General features: G+C 38.2%; 1 protein-coding gene across 1 annotated transcript in view; it reads left to right on the top strand.

Moving 5' to 3' along the window:
- Nucleotides 1–18,193, top strand: part of LOC108786943 (utrophin-like) — a 583,766-nt gene that overhangs the window by 182,341 nt on the left and 383,232 nt on the right. Inside the window, exons 26-31 of the mRNA XM_018556366.1 lie at nucleotides 1,215–1,385; nucleotides 5,550–5,729; nucleotides 7,439–7,573; nucleotides 12,748–12,897; nucleotides 14,262–14,423; nucleotides 16,948–17,076. Of these exons, the coding sequence (XP_018411868.1) occupies nucleotides 1,215–1,385; nucleotides 5,550–5,729; nucleotides 7,439–7,573; nucleotides 12,748–12,897; nucleotides 14,262–14,423; nucleotides 16,948–17,076 (927 nt within the window). The remainder of the gene's footprint in view (nucleotides 1–1,214; nucleotides 1,386–5,549; nucleotides 5,730–7,438; nucleotides 7,574–12,747; nucleotides 12,898–14,261; nucleotides 14,424–16,947; nucleotides 17,077–18,193) is intronic.

The following is an 18,193-nucleotide window of genomic DNA, read 5'->3' on the forward strand; positions in this document are numbered from 1 at the left end:
GGCTGGAGGATCAAAACTATAAGACAAGGTTGCTAAATTTAAACTTCTTTATTCTAGAAGTGAGGCGATTAAGAGGGGACATGACTTTGATGTACAAAATGTTTAATGGTGATGTCAACATCAGCAATACATTATTTACGCTAAACTCCCTAAAGAAGACAAAAGGCCACCACCTAAAATTGGAGGACATGAGATTTACCAAAAAGGTTGTAGGGCTCCCTTTTAAGTTAAAGCTGTTTAAATTTGTCTTCCACAAGCAGTGGTATACCTTTCTCAGAGACCATAACATACAGGGGTACAGGTAGTCTTAAAGACCAGAACACACAGGGACTCACATATACACAAGCACACGCACACACACACACACACACACACACACACGTTGAACTTGATGGACTTGTGTCTTTATTGAACCTCAAATCATATGTAACTATGAACGGGAGTCGGTCCTCCCAGTTCCCAATCGTTACTTTGAGACCAGTTCCCAATCGTTACTTTGGTGACAGCTCGGGTTCTAGAAGTGTGCTTTGGAGCTTGCTTCCAACACAAGCACATACTGCATATATGCAGCACCACAGAAGAAATCTTACTTCCGTGATGCTGCGTATACAGGTGAAACTCGAATAATTAGAATATCGTGCAAAAGTAATTGCAGTAATTGCGGCAAAAGGGGCCCAAACCAAGTACTGAGTACATATGCATGCTTGTACTTTTCAGAGGTCCGATATTGTTCTATGTACAATCCTTGTTTTATTGATTGCATGTAATAATCTACTTTTTTGAGGTTGTGGATTTGGGGTTCTTGGGGTTTTCATGAGCTGTAAGCCATAATCATCACAATTATGACAAATCACGGCTTGAATTACAGTATCTTGCTTTGCATGTAATGAGTCTATCTCATATATTAGTTTCACCTTTTAAGTTGCATTAGTGAAATAAATGAACTTTGCACGATATTCGAATTATTCGAGTTTCACCTGTATGTGTGACATGGTTGGGAAGTTGTTAAGAATGTTCTTTACCTGTTCTTGCTAGAAGTTCATATGAAGTTTGTAAGAAAATGCCAGGATGGTTTTTGACTACAGAAATATCTCACTATACATTAGTTTTATTGTACGTTTTTTTAAAGTCCTTATATGGGTATAATTGCTGCACATTCTGGTCATGTTTGGTAGTTGGAATAATTTTATGTTAAGTACATGTTTGCTTTTCAGGTAATTCATCAGATGAACAGGTTATCTGAAAGTCAGGAGAAAGCTGTAAATTTGAAGAAGGACTTGGCAGAAATGCAAGAGTGGATGACGCAAGCTGAAGAGGAATATTTGGAAAAGGATTTTGAATACAAGTCTCCTGAAGAGCTTGAGAGCGCTTTAGAAGAAATGAAAGTAAGAGTTATGCACTACATTTTTAGAAATGTTTGCGGAATGGGCTGTCAATGTAAAAATGTAGAAACAACATGGTTTTTAAGTCTACCTATCTTTATCTGTCCATAAATGTATCCAGGGTTGGCTTGGATCTGACCTAAAGGTGGTCATAAATGTGAGAGGATTTGTGCCCGAATGGCAGGATCTTTATGTCTTTGAGCACTAAGAGACCACAGTAGATTTTAGGGGCTATCCTACATCTTAAAAATTGTTATGCAAACATATGTGTTAGATGTTGTCTGATCACAATTGTTTTTCCTAAGATATGCTTGATTTAGAGGTGTCTGGCCAATACTCTTCCTATCATAGGCATTGAACCTCTACACTATGGAAAACAATTAATCCAACTGCTTTTTGTTGCCTATGGCCACTTCAAAAAGTTTGTATTTTACAAACCCGTGGAAATAAAAAAAAGCCAGACGCCCACCGACCTGTCCTCCCCCGACGAACACACGCCACCAAATGATAGCAGCCGGCCAAAAGTCAACATATAGATGGAGCTTGGGGTTGACGTCACGGCCGGCTCCGACCATTTATTTTGATTTGGCCGTGGGTCTTTTCAGATCACATTGAGGTTGGTACATTTTGTTGATCCGAGAGATCACATTTGAAACACAGTCTGTGCGGGGCCAGCAACTGAGTGATCAACTAAATATTAAATTCCAGGATGCTAAAAATTGTAGAACTATAAAATATAAAGAAAACTATCTTATGGAGTTGTTATTTGTAAAGGAATACAGAATGACCTATGTGCTGTAAAGGCACTCAGTCATCATAAGTTGCTGCTCATACACCAGTACAAGGGGCCCTTGCTATGGACCACAAAAGTTAAATCTTCCCCCAAGGTGGCAGCACCTCATCAGTTAGGGAAACTTTACTGATCATATATCTGTAGCTATGGATTATGGCTACAGCTCCAGTCTTGTGTTGTGGATCTGTATAGAAGGTCATATATACACTTGAATGTGTGAGTAAGTTCTTTTTTTACTTTGGTTTTAAATTAATAAAGGGATACTTCACAATAGAAGGCGCATTTTTGGTTTCTGTCTCTGTAGAGGCACTCAGTTGAATGATTTTCTATTCTTCTCTTGCTGAAAGTTCCTGTGCATCTGACGTCAAGCGTATCTGTTAGGAAAAAAAACCTTTTTCCTTCTGAAGGTTATGCTTGAGGACAAAGGTCCTGGTAGAATTAGATCCTATCTAATTAAAGTTGTCTTCCTGGCTCTTGTAAACTGTAAGTGTGTCACTATTGGAGGTTGCTGTGCATTATTTGGAAACCTTAGTTATTACCTGGTTCTCAAGTATTGTCATGTTATGTTGCTACAAAATTATGTCAGTGAAAACAATGACATTTTTGCTGCTCTGGGAATTGTATTTTAAAAGTCTTTGGGGGTCACCTTAAAGCTCCAACATGCCTTTTATTAGCAGAAATCACCTTGTATCTGCATATAATGGGAGTGTCGCTGTTAGCAAGAATGACTGTCTAATGGAAAATATTAGCAGAGGTTTTTCTGAACCAGAAAGTGTTTATAAATCATACACAAGAGAAACATTAGAAATGATGAACTTTTTATGAAAAATTAAATCAGTAATTGCAATAGAGGAAGTGACCATCAGCTCAAACCGTGACTTAGGCTCAGATCACACCACTGCTATAAGGGAGCTTTGAGCATTGGAAGAAATTGCATGTCACATTGTTGCATTGCAGTGCTATTGTTTCCTAATGGTTCCCCTGCTAACCTAGCCATTGCATCGCATAACAACGATAAGCATAACTTATGACCATTCATTGTGGTGTGATGCAATTTGAAAAAAAAAAGGCTCATGCACTTCCTTTAGTGCAATTTAGGTATGGTAGGCATCCCATTCAAATGAATGGGCAGCCCTAACGCACCACGTCCTGCAGCACACCTGTGATATCACATCACAGACATGTAAACAGAGTCTTTCATAGAAACGTACATTTTTATCGTAATTTAATTGAAAAAATTTAAAAAGGAAAAATACTTGATTAGGGCATCAGTCTCAAAACAAAGTTTTGTGCATCAAGATTATCATGAATGTGATGATTAAGCCATCCCTGTATGTAGAAATGTATGCATATACTAAGTATATTCCTAGCAGTGTTACAGCTATGAGTTCACGTGGCAAGCACCAAAGGAAACTTAATAGAGAAGTAAAGCCAAACCTTTCCTTTTTGTTTAGTTACTTTACTTCTCTTTTGGGTCACAAGAGTACATTCACTGATGTACCCCTTTGACCACAGCATAGAACTGCACTGCAACTGGGAAGGATCCTGACTAGAGCCAAGGCCCATTGTGCCCACCCCCTCCCCTGTCTGTCCCTCCAATGAGCGCTGGAGGAATAGAGACTAAAGAGGTGAATCTCTGTGAGGAGGGGAGCCATGACATTCATTGCTCTCTGCAGGAAGAAGTCATGAGCTGAGCAATCAGCGGTTCCTGATCGGTCATCTCTTAGTATATAGAGTTGGTGTGTGGCAGCTGCGATGTCCCACGCTGGCTATAAGTATTGATAAAAGTAGATTTTACTCCCCTAATACTTCTCCTTTAATTTAATTTGTAACCCTAAAAATAATACAATTGCTCTTTATTTCATAAAAAAATGTAATGATTTTCGCTGTATTATCAATAAACAGAGTTGCTAATTTTCATGTCAGTTCTTCATGTAGAATCACAAATGCCAGTATTCCAATTGGTCATGCTGTAGCATTGTTATTTCAACGTCAATTCACCTCTGTGTACAGCTGAGCTACTTTTGTAAATGGGTGGCCGGCATACACAATGAAAATCCTAGAGGCTGCATTCACTGCTGTCCATTTGATGAAAAATGCATTCTTCATTGAAATCCATTAAAATAAACAACTAAAGCCAAAACTTTTTTTATTTTTTAGTCATGTATAGAATGGAGAGGGATTAGAACACCCGTCATGTTTTCATTGCTGTGTGTGTCCCCATTAAGGAGATGTACCCTCTCCATTTGTCCTGGTGACCATTATGACTGAAAGTGAATGTCACCAGAACAGGGATAGAGGGGAAACCTTCTAATGGATATACAATTCTAGTGACCCTGCTGACCACCAGGGATTTCCTCTCACTTCTTCTCACTCAGACATGAAGTGTAAATAAATCTCCCCAATGGGATGCATATAGAAGCTGACGGGTTATAACCCTCCCCTACTCTATTCAAAACAAAAAAATAAAAAAGGTTTTGACTTCAGTTCTACTTTACCATGGATTAACGTGTTTCCATACATTTTTAGAATGTCCAGATTGTTAGTCTGGCTTCCTTCCTTCACTCCTAGCTCCAATCCACTATTTTACCACCAAAGTGCAAATCCCCAGATAAAAACACTTTGAGAGGGATGCACCGATACCAAGTACAGTACTCAGAACAAGTACAAGTACGGATACTTTTCGAGCTCCAAGACTAGACTAGAGAAATATTCAAAAGTTAGGAGGCGGCTGTCATTAGTAAGGAGCACACGGAGCTCCTGGGATTTGTACATCTCTGTTTTAATGTATGATTTTGTTTTTATAAATATAAATAAAGGGATGCACAGATACCAGTTTTGCGAGTACAAGAACTGATACTTGCCCAAGTACTTACAAGCACGAGTACTGATACATTTCTGTTTATTGTCATGTGACAGTTTTTCTAAAACAATACAGACTAATGATTTCAGGACAGTGGTGGAGCACTAGAGCCAAGTCCCAGCTGGTAGTACTCATGAAAATGCCAAGTACTACCAGCATACCAGTGAATGCATTTCTCCAAACATGTTTATGCTGCAGTTATATGTCATCCAAGTTCAACCTCTGTTTTTTTTTGCATGCCTGTCATATGGTCTGTAAATGTATTTATGCACTATCCTTCATAACAAATGACTTGGATTACAGATTGTATGACTGATAACTTTCTGTTCAAGAAATGATTTCTAGTACTGAGAGTTGATTATTTCATACAGCCTTTGTTCTGGTGTTTTTAGATATTTTGGTAATGTCTCGGTATGAATAATGTAAGCCAAAAAGACTCAACAACCCATTCTTGTTTTTGCTTCTTATCACTGAGAAAGAATATAATTTTAGATGTTGATTTTATTTGTAGCGAGCAAAAGAGGATGTGTTACAGAAAGAGGTGAGAGTGAAGATCTTAAAGGATAATATAAACGCAATGGCAGCCAAAGGACCATCTGGTGGCCACGACTTGACATTGGAGCTGAAAGAGGTTCTTGACAACTATCAACAACTTTGTAACAGGATTCGGGGGAAATGTCACACACTAGAGGTAATTCTAGTGACTAAAATATTTTTCCTTTTTTATTTCTCTACCCTTTTTAATCTCTTTGTTATACTTATTGAAAATGTCTAGTTGGAATAACCAGGCCACTTGTTTTTCTGTGTGTTGTTTATACATATTGTATGTACACTGAGAAAACCCCTCTTTATGTTTGTTATGTGTTCCCATTCACACAGCATACCTAGAAATTAGCACCAATTCAGCACCAATTCAGAGATGATTTGAGGATCTACAGCTGAGTGATTCACAAATAAGATACATTTTTGTTAATATTTAAGGTACATGAATGCATTTTTAAGATTTAACTCCTGAGTTTAGTGTCACTCTAATTATGTTATCATTAACCTGCTCAGCTCTCTTGCATTCCAGAGGACAATTCAGTTTATTTTTCAGAATAGAGCAAGTAATATGTAAGCAGCAGTTTTTATTATTTTTTAAAGTTATGCTATGTGAATGAGAAAATGTAACAAATATAAAATATTGCCCTATATTTATATGATATTTATAAAGTATGTTAACCCGATTTGGCTTCAAAAGTGGAAATACACCTAAAAGTGACGTTAAAGTCAAAAATGTTTTTCCCTCCCCCCACTGTTAATTAAAGCACTTACCTTAAATTATGTTTCTTAATTTGATCTTCTTCTTCTTCTTTCCTGTCGTTTTCATCTGTCCCTCCAGCGCTGCTGCGGGTCTCCGATCCAGCGCTGACTCCTCTGTCCTTGCTGGCACTTCCTTTCCCACGGTGTCTGCATGCGGATGCACGCGTCCATAGACTTACCTTGTGTCTCTCCTCGTCTCCCGGCCGAAAATGTGAACTGCGCATGTGCCCGCCCGTGATTTTTCACATTTTCGGATGGGAGCGCGCGGGGAAGACACAGGTAACTATTAACCCCTTTAAAGCATTTTTTAAACATTTTTTACACTTTTTGCATATATCTACTGCTTGCTAGCAGTAGATATATGCAAAAAAACAGAGGGTTTAATAACCCTTTAAGATTCTCAATTAACCCTCTGCACACTGTTATACACCCATAACCACTTCTAGCAAACTTTGCATAAAATAGGAATTCTTAGTTTGTATACGTTGCAATGTTCATTCTACCTTACAGACCAAAGTCTTCTTGGCACACATACGCTGTCCAGGGTTGGAATTCAAAACAACAACATTTACCCAAAATCTACTATTTGCTACTCTTTTTGATGAACTGATGTTTTCAAGTATTCTGCATATTTTAAGAATCAGATAGCCATTATATTATGTATAATTTTTCGATCCTCTTTATGCAGACCAAGTAAAATGCATAATGTTAGTGTCATTTTTGCATCTACAAGTTAATAAGTTCAAGAAGTATACTTTTCTTTTCAGATTTTTTTGATAAAACAAATCGTTGATATAGGTCATCCAAAATCTGCATTTTTTAAATCTCTTATGGCTCATTGATTTATTAATGAGATTCACAAGCAGCCAAATAAACTGAATTATGACACATATTTTGAAGTTTTCTAAGAACTTCCATAGCACTTTCATGTGAGGAAGCAGGAGATATGATACAGAAAATCAAGTATTTGTTTATGAAAAATAATTGATATTTTAAAAGCTCTTATAATTCCTTGTGGAAATATTCATGAAGAAAAGATGATTTGCATTGTAAAAGGCTGCCTTCTGAGAATTAGTTTAACTTGTCTTTGTCTGACAGGAAGTATGGTCTTGCTGGATAGAACTTCTCCATTATTTGAATCTGGAGACAGCTTGGTTAAATTCACTGGAAGAACGAATACAGAACTCAACAAATCTCCCAGATAAAGTGGATGTTGCTACTGAAGCTTTGGAGGTACAGTAGCATAACTTTTTTTTTTCAGGCTTATTTTTTATATGTTAGCTTCTATTGTAGTTTACGGTGCTTGTAGTCTGTATTCGATTCAATGCTTAGTACCTTTGCATACACCTGCATATTGTTGATGCTCTTGCTGTGGACAGCAACAGTATTATGAACATTGCCTAGACTCTTTTACCTAACCAACCACTCACTGTCTGCAACCCACTCTGCCAATCCCGCCACTGGCTTCCAATAGCCCAAAGGATAAAATTCAAAGTATTAACAACCACTTAGAAAGCCATCCGCAACTCTGCCCCTGACAATATCTCAAGCCTTGTTTCAAAGTATCACCCTTACCGTCCCCTCCATTCTTCGAAAGACCTCCTGCTTTGCAGCTCCCATGCTTGCCTCCAGGACTTCTCTAGAGTCTCTCTCATCCTCTAGAACTCTTTACCCCAACCTGTCCGACTATCTCCAACCTTGACTGCCTTTAGGCGATCCCTTAAGACTCATCTCTTCAGGGAAGCCTATCCCACCTCAACCTAACCACTCAACCATCACGTTCTCTGACACAAATCATCCCCATAGCTACCTCCTCATGTATCACTTGTCCCTACCTTTTAGATTGTAACCCCTCACGGGCAGGGACCTTACCATCTTGTCTTGAATTGTAGTATAATCGTAATGTCTTCCTTATACTGTAAAGCGCTGCACATACTGTTGGCACTATATAAATCCTGTATTATTATAATAATAATAATAATAATTAAAATAATAATAATTGCCTAACCCAAAGTCATGGAATTCTGTAGATTGGACAGTGGACTAATCACCAATATATCAGAAATATTGTATGCAATTGAATTGCACGTTATTTCTTTGTTCTCCAGTCAAATAAGAAGCACTTATTATCCCTATATGCAAAAGCAAAAGGGGGTTGAAGAGATACACTTGCCCACATGCAGTTGTAAAAAGCATATATGATACATGCATTGAGGTTAAATTTATTAAAGGGGTAGAGTCATTTAGCAAAGCAAATGTTATTAAATGTGTGTTTACTTTAACCCCTTCGTGACGGGAGACGTACACTGTATGTCCAGCCACAAAGGGACCAAATGACTTGTCACGTACACTGTACGTGACGAGTTATTTGCTTCTTTAGAGGGCTGTTAAACGCTGAGAATCAGCTTTTAACATTCATTAATGGATGCCCTTACTACAGAGGCATTCATTAATGAAAGGGTTAACCTTTTTCAGACACCCGATACCTTAATATCGGGTGTCTGAGAGTCAAAGCAGAGGGACACACACATGCCGGCTTTTGCAGGCATTCTGACAGCTCGTATAGATCGAGAGAGATATCTCTCTCAAGCTATACTGGCTTACTGGCTATACTTTCATGAATAGATACATAATGTGTAAAAAAAAAATGTGTAAAAAAAAAATAAAATAAGGGACAAATAAATGAATGTATTTATTGCATTTTTTTAGCTGTGCTGGTGTTGTAAAAAAAATACTACAAATCAAAACTGGGAAAAAAGTGTTTTTTTAACGTTTTTTTTCTCTTTTTTTATATTTTATTTGTCCTAAGTGAGGCATTAGACACACATATGTGATATAAATATGTAGCCCTATCTGTCCTCTAAAAACAATATATAATATGTGTGGGTGCACTTTGTAAGAAAGTATATTACTGACGTGGAAGAATCACACAGCAAAAATGTCAAAAGTGTGTCAGTCATTTACGAACAGAAACTAAAAACAAGCTCAGTCATGAAGGGGTTAAATACTTAATTATGTGCAAAGGGAAAATAAAAAATAGGATTTTTGTTCATGATCAGCTAAATGAATTGAACGTAGTTTCATCTTATTTATTAAACTTAGTGAACATTCACTTTGCAAAATGAACAGCCATATCCCAGTAAAAGAAGTCCATATCACAGTAATCCACCACAACAACATTGATCTCAGACATTCTGATCCCTAAATTTAGCTTTTTGTAACTGCTATCCTGTAAACATACCACCAGATTGAATTCAACAAAGCAGTGCTTTTTCCTGCTGGAGCCTTGGATTCTTATTGTTTAATTGACATTAGGAATAGAGAATGTACTATTTTGCTTCTGATGCAGATGACACAATGGGGTCTATTCACAAAGCTGCCGAGGGCAGCCGAGTGAATGACCGATCAGAAGTGAAGTGAGCCGAACACTGTTCGGCTATTCACTTCAGGCTGGTACGGAGTATTAAACTCTCAAACTTTTTGCAATAATTAATAAAGAAGAAACAGTTATATATTGCCCATCACTTACAGTCATCATATTTCCAAAAAGCTAGTTCCAAATCTCTTAGCTCTGGTTGCCTAATCTTCCTCTCCAGTAAGAGTTTACAATGGAGAACACTGTGTCCAGCAGCTGTCCTTCTACTAGCTTGGGGAAAGGAGAAGGGAGGAGTGGGAAGAAGGGGAGTGGTTTGCCTTGCTATGCCTGTGTGTTTATGGAAACACACACAGCTATTACACACAAGGGTGGCTGCATAAGACCCATCAACACTGAAACTCTTAATTCAAGAAAAGCATAAAAACATGGGAACATGTATAAGCTGTAAAAGACCAAAATTATTACTAACAGGCGCCAAGTGCACTATTTCTAGGTCATATATCCAACTTATTAGACTATAGAACAGGGGAGCCCACAATTTTTGTGTTAAGATCTACTTTTCAAATGGCGAGCTACATGAAACCTACCAACGAAAAAAAACCTCCCTCGCTCTCTCTCTCCTTGCTGTCTCTCCTTTCTCTCTCCCTCCTTGCTGTCTCTCCTTTCTCTCTCTCTCCTGGCTGTCATTCCTCATTTTCTCCCCTGGCTGTTTCTCTTTGCTCACTTGGCTGTCTCTCCTTGCTCTCTCCACAGGTTGTCTCTCCTCTCTCTCTCTCTCTCTCTCTATCTCCTGTCTGTCTCTCCCCGCTCTCTCTCCTTGCTCACCTTGCTGTATGTGGCAACAGGCTGTGTAAACTAATATTCTTTGATGTAATACATAGCACTTCAGCTCCCAGTATCCACCAGAAAGGTGTCAGGGAACTTGGCTCAGCAGACTCATAGGCTAATAGGTAATCATGTGTGCACAGCTAAATAAATATACCAAAATGGAATAAAGGGGCCACCATTCACACCCTTTGTGATCTACCAGCATCAGCTTCGAGAGCTACTGGTAGATCACGATCTACCTAATGGGCACCCCTGCCCTACAAGGGCAAGGAGCCACCCCAAAACAGGATATTAGGAGCAGCGCTCAGCTGATTCTACAGGAATCTAAAGCTTTTAAGCATCCAGGAGCAGCATCAATTGTAAGTGGTTTAATCAGCATTTGAAATACAGTAGCCAAAATACATTTTTACTTTAATATCACTTTAAATACTAAAGCATGTGCAAGGGATTTAAAAAAAAAAAAAAAAAAGGACATTTGCTTAATCATGATCGGATGATTAAATTGAACACAGCTTCACCTCATTTCTTTTTGCAAAGAAACAAATATACAGCTTTAAAAAGTGAACATGCTTTATTTCTTAAGGCCTCATTCACACTGCCGCGCATTCGTGCGTATTGTACCATATGCAACATATGCAAATAAATGGCTCCATACACATAGCCGCGTATCGTATATATCGTATACGTTTGCGTATCGTATATATGCGCAAAAACTGAATGGAACCGAGATGCGTCCGGGCAGCGTATTTCTGCGTATTTTACGCGCATACGCATATTTGCGTGTGTCTACGAGCGTATACACGCGCGTGTGCGTACAGTTCATTAAAATTTCCATTAGGAAGGATGCATTCTGGGAATGCAAATAGTGCACGTACATACGTGCATAGACGCTCGTATATACACGCATAGACGCATATATAGGCAATATACAATTTTGCTTGCGTTGTGTGTGAATGAGGCCTCAGTAAATTGACCCAATTTTAGGTAATCCAACACAAGGCAAATATGTATTTCATACGTAAAAGCCTGTTTTCTAATGGGCCCCATGTTGTGTGCTATAGGAAGTAAATTTTTTTTAAAACAAATCACAGGTACATGTTAACAGAGAGCCAGATATACAAGTCAATAAAATGAGTGCACAAGTAACAGTGTTGTCACTGGATAAAGGATTTACAATTTTGGCTATTAATAAAAGGTCACTTCAGCCAATCTTTGTGGGTATCATTTGTAAGTTCAGACACAAAAAAGCGGATATGGTAAGAGTGTGTACCAAAATATAGGGGTCTCTTCATTACAGGTGAGAACATCAGATAAGGGTCTGGTGTTTGCAGGAGTTTAGACAGGAAATCCATTCACCCATTGTTTGATCAAATTTTGTAACTGAATCTCCACTCTCAAATATATGCATTTGTCAGTAAATTTCAAAGGACAACTGTTACCTAGACCTAGATCAGTTAGTGCATCCTTCGAGAAAACTTTTTGGCTATCCCCATTTACATTTGAAGTAGCTACCAAGTTCATGGACTATACCTATCACATGTTCTGTGTCCAACAGATATATTACCTTGTTGTGTGCATATAAGGAGACTCTTTCAACCACCTCCACCTCACCCAGCTTGCCCATCTCACCTCCTCAGTGGGGTTCGTCTAATTACCTCTGCAAGTGACTCGAATGACATGGCAAATAAAAGTGGGGACAGCGGGTGACCCTGTTTCCTTCCCCACTGTATTGGAAATGGGTTGGAAATATGTTATTCACTTTAATTGGGGTAGTAGGTTGGGTGTACATTATTTGTATCCAACTTATAAATATATGGCCAAAACCAAATTCCATCAGTATGTGGGCTTACATAAATATAATGTAATCAAATCAAAGACTTTGCGAGTATGTGAAGCCTAATTGGCCTTTAGGACTCACAGTGTAGGGGTCCTTATTAGGCTTTAGGATTATTTGAATTAGAGCCTCCCTAGCTGAGGGTAAAGGAATGTCCTTTTTAAGTATTTCATTATATAAGAGGCACATTTAATGATGTGAAAAACTAGCTTGTAAAAAGAAGTCCAGTTATAAGAAATTGCTAGCAATAACTAGCTGAGAAACATACAGTATATCCCCTTTTAGCCTAAGACATGAAAGTTACAAATAAATTGTCACTGTACATATAATTTCAGTAAGAATGTTCTGCTCTTTCTTGCCACCATTCAGTCTTTAGAGTCAGCCCTGCGGCACCCTGCAGACAACAGAACACAGATTCGTGAACTTGGCCAGACCTTGATCGATGGTGGAATCCTTGATGACATCATTAGTGAGAAGCTAGAAATCTTTAATGCCCGCTATGAAGAGCTAAGTCATTTAGTAAGTACTGAAATGTATAATTGTCAGCTATGTGTCACATACTAGGTCTTCCTGTCCTGTTTTAATTTTTACTGGAGCTTTGATGTTCTAGAAGCATGCACAACTATTTATTGCCCTGAAGATACAGTTTTATAATACATACAGGTTTTTCTATAAAGGTGAAGAGCAGCGTTTAGTATTGCACAGAAAACAAATGGGCTAAATGGATATATGGTGAAATGTTATTGGTTTCGAATAGTGATTGCACCTTTACGACAACAATTATCATTGCTCATTGTGCAATCCCATAAGAATGGCACGTTTTCCATGTTTTTTTTTTTTATTGGGGGCCAATTTATCAGGCTTTTTATATCCCCATCTTTTATATTTTCCCAAAAATGTTGGTATTATATTCTGTTTCTGTGTACTAAATTTAATTTTAGTGTATCTTATCCTAAAAATACTGTTTTGATAAACATTTGCAGAAATACTGTGCTACATAAAAAAATAGGATTTTGTATTCTACAGGGCCTCTTCTTTCATAAAATGTATAATTGTTTGGGGGTTCTAAGCTGTTTTCTAGCCAAAAATTCTCATTTTATCATGTGTGCAAATATTAAGAAATTTCTCTGGACAGCAAATAGTTAAATAAGAATAACGTTAATTTTTATAATTTGCCTAAAGCCTAACTTCTGTCAAAAATGTTTTCGTTTTGGCTAATGTTGTGAAGAGTTAAAAGTTCTTTCAGGTTTTTATTTCTGTTAGTGACACCAATGAGGAGATTCTGCCTCAGTTCTGTCTCTGTTGTGTCCATATAAAAAATGCAGAGTGCAGTTGTCACCAAGACAGGTGTGTGGGGGAAAAAAAACATTGTCAGAAGTTTTAACTCTTCCCTCTCTGTGGGTTTTTGTCTGTGTTCACCCTGGAGAGTGTTTCCTTTATTGACAGGAAGTGAGGGGGATATCTCTCCAAAGGAGACACAGATGACAATGAAAAGCTTTTTTCCACTCTAAAACAAACAACAAATATTGTCTAAACTTGGGCTTTAAATTAAATGAGTAATATTTTTCAAACTCTGAAGAAAGATAATTTTTTCATATACACAATGATGATTCTGGCGCTTGATAATGAATATAGACAGTAAACAAGCTCATGTGTCTACTCACACATGCTCACACTGCATATCCTGATATGCTTTGCAGAATACCTGATTCACAGGAACAAAACATATTTTTGCAAGTAAAGGCCTGACAGACACTCTTTACTAGTATGTGGAATGTAACCCATCCACACTGAAATATTGGTAGAGAAAAGGTGACATTGGAAGTTCCTGTGCTAAAATCATGAAGATGAATAGGAGTTTAAATGAGATTATATCTTTCCAGGCTGTGACCAGACAGATCACTTTAGAGCAGCACCTGATGACCCTCCGTGAGAGTGATCATATGTTACAAACACTGCAAGAGTCCTTGGAAGAGCTGGATAAACAGCTGACCACCTACCTGACTGATAGAGTGGATGCCCTGCGAATGCCCCAAGAGGCTCAGGTATCTCTCCAAACGTTTTTAAAATCTGTCCTTTTCAGCTGTAATCTTATCACCCGCATCCTTGTTTCTAGCATTGTACTAATTTTAATCATGTATGGAAACTGGAATAAACAGTGATCAATTGCACAGGAATGGATGAGGAACTGGGTAAGTAGTTGTGAGAATTTAGGAAAGAGGTAGGCAAGAGGTAGGCAAGCTCGGGACTTCAGCTGTGGTGGAATGACAAGTCCACTGAAGCACTGCAAGGCTGACAGCCACAGGCAAGACTTGCAGATGCACGACAAGATCAACAGGTGGAGTGCCGAGGTTGCTTACCACCAATCTAAAAATTCTGTGTAAAGGTGCCCATACACCTTACGATTATCGGACTAAACTTTTCGTCCGATGATCGAACCGTCGTACGATTTTCGTACGACGGCCCCATCCTGCCCCGATTATCGCAAGGTTCAATCAGCGGTAGTTAGAAAAAAACACCTGGACGACTTGCGGTAATTGACCGCAATTATTTTCGTTTGCGCATGCGCAGTGTTAATCGTACGACATTTGACGGACGGAAACGCCACCAACCATGCGAACATCGTACGATCAACCAAAGTTTTCAAACATGCTTGACCGTCAAAAGTCGTACGATTGTACAGTACTATCGGTCGGGCACTCTATTCACACGTTACGATTGTCGTACGAAAAGTCGATCGCATATGATTATCGTACGATAATCGTAAGGTGTATGGGCACCTAGACACTATGCATGACATTGGGTAACATAATCATTAGGGTAACATGTGGGCTTTATGGATGTATGTAGAGCCCTACATCTCCATCCTTCTTTGCCTGACAATTCTGTTTATCATCCCCAGTGACTGAAGTAAGAATAATCCCTCTGTCAGCTCAGCCAAATAATTCTAAAAAAAACTGCATAAGGTGTTTTAGGATAAATATCCTTTAGATAACTATCTAACTAGGGTATCACGGATCTTATAAAAAAAATGCATAGCTTATTTGTCAAGCGAAACTGCCGGTACATTCATTTTGTGCATATTAACTAGCGATTGTCAGAATGGGGCAAAAACAAATATTCTTAATGTAATTTTACTTCTGCAATAGGTATATTCATAAGAAACAGAGGAGGAATTGATTACAACTGGAGCAGACAAAATCTGGAGCAGCTGTGCATAGTAACCAATCAGCTTCTATCTTCAGCTTGTTCAGTTAAGCTTTAAAGCTGATTGGTTGCCATGCACAGCTACTCCAGTTTCTGTCTGCTCATCTTAGTAAATTTCCCCCAGACTTAATAGGGAACATACCGCATTATGGCCACTACCTGTATCTCTCAACCAGTTGTAAATGACCTAGTCCTGTATCTCTCAACCTTAACGTAAAGGACCTAGTCATGCATCCCTCAACCTGATGTAAATGACACCGTCATGTATCTCTCATCCTGATTCAAATTATTTAGTCCTGTAGTAAATGATCTAGTTCTCTATCCCTTACCCTGTCATAAATGATCTAGTTCTGTATCTTTCATTCTGTTGTAAATGATCTAGTTCAGTATCTCTAAACCTGTCCGACAGTGCGGCACCGGATATTAATTGTCAGGAGTTTATTGCTGTCTGCTAGGGAGATTCAACCTCTCCTTGTCCTGATCACCTCTGTCATCAGAACAGAAAGTGATGGGAAATCTAAAACATTTGACATAACAGGAAGTAAGGGGAAATCAACAAAACAGAAGATGAGGGGGAAAAGTTATCAACAAAACAGAAGGTGAAGGGAAATCTTTCACTGGGAATACACAAGCCTTAAGGGCCCATTTACACCAGACTACTTCTGCACGGTGCCTTAAATGCATGTGCGTTAATGCATGATGTGTTGCACATTAGTGTGTGTTGTGGTAGGGCAGCCCATTCATTTGAATGGGTTTCCTAATACATAACAATAGGCAAAAACCCCCCCAAAAAATCATTCTTCAGCATGCATAGTAGTATGTTGATGCGCATTGCGCTGTAGCACACGTGGGCTGGGAAGGTGTGTTGTGTGCAATTTAAAATTAATGGAATCTTAGCTTACCAATGTTTGTTTTTGCAGCACACTGATGTAAATGGGACCTAAGAGGGATTTCCTCTTTCTTTCTGTTGAGTCTCCAGGACAGGGAATGAAGGGAAATCTCACTATTGAGAAAAGAAAAAAAAACATTTGCAGTTATCATCTATTAGGATTTGGTGGCTGTGTACCCAACCTTCTAAATTACATTGTTGAATGTTAATTTCCCTTTCAATATCTTTAAATATGTCAGTGTTCCTGAATTTTTCGTAAATACCTTATCTAGAAATACTATAATTCAATGTGATACATTAATGTGTGTAGACCACTCCCAGGAGTCACAAGACTCTTAGAAGAACATTAGGCGATATTCCAAGTAAATAAAGAGGCAGCACTCTTTATTTTCTGTTTCATGTTAGTGTACAGACTGAATTATTTCTGTAGAGCATACATAAGTCATAAATGGTCTTTTTTGTACTCTTTTAAGAAAATTCAAGCTGATATAAGCAGCCATGAAGCAACTTTGGAGGGACTGAAGAAAATTTCACGACCTGTGATACTGTCCAGCCCAGAGGTTAAACCCACTCGAGGAGGATCACAGCTGGATGTTGTTCAGGTAATAATGTTTTTATGGCCTTCGCTGCATGACGTCTCTAACATGTTGTTAACCTAACGTGTAATACATAGTAGGTTTTAAGCAGGAACTGATATAAAAGAAAAGAGTAGTCATGACCTACAAGCTTCAGTCAGATGGCTTTTTTCTAACCTGCTCTAGGATGACAGCTGCAATCTGTTTACATGTTACGGGCAGCATCTCAAATTTTCCTTCAGCTTTGTATACAAGGCACACATCCATTCTATACTGCATACATGGCATGGAGACACCATCCAAGATGTTGGATTTCAGTTTGCCAAGTTAAAATATATTTACTCCTTTCTAAAATGAACCCAGTCAGTCTAAAGTTGGCCACACACTGGTAGGTTCTGCTACGAACATTCGTATGAAAAATCTCATCAGAACAATACAATAATGCCATCAGAGACTTGATCATTGTCAGTTAATTTTTAAATCGATTTTGGAATGAATGGAGGTTTTCAAACAAAAACCACATTCAGAGAATTTTTTTTCCTGCTCCGTCAATTTTTCTTGGTCACTTAGGTTGAATACGATTAATATTTTACCCCATTAGCTATTAGAAATTCAAACGAATGTTTCAAAAGTGTTTTTTCAAACAAAACTCTACTCATGCATTACTTTACAAATTGTAAATTCAGGTTTTAGGGATGTAACTTGAAGAGCCTTTGATCACATAATCTGTATTTGACACAGTGTCCCAAACTGGGTTTTGTTTACTAAAGGAGTAGTGGAGGTTAACTTTGTTAAGTGAATTAAGTGGCGCTTCATTTACAAGCTTGATTTGCTATTTGAAGTGTGAACATTCATTTCATCTTCAATAACTTAAACCTCTGTGCTGACTTTCCTTCATATCAATTTTAATGTTATGAAATTCTTAATGTAAGGTATTATACGGTAATTTGTATTTCCACTTTGGTAGCCAGCTTGGGATAACACCTACTTTATAATTGTTATGTTCCCATTCACATTGCAATACCTACAAATATAAAAAAAAATTGCTGCGTACCATTTCAAGTGCTCATTTCTGAAAATTCCATACCAATAGTATACCCCTGCTATGTAGTGTTAAGGAGGGTGCGGAAAAGTTAATGTTTAC

This window comes from Nanorana parkeri, unplaced genomic scaffold (assembly GCF_000935625.1).
Source record: "Nanorana parkeri isolate BGI_ZX_2015 unplaced genomic scaffold, ASM93562v1 scaffold235, whole genome shotgun sequence".
In the NCBI taxonomy this organism is placed as follows: domain Eukaryota; kingdom Metazoa; phylum Chordata; class Amphibia; order Anura; family Dicroglossidae; genus Nanorana; species Nanorana parkeri.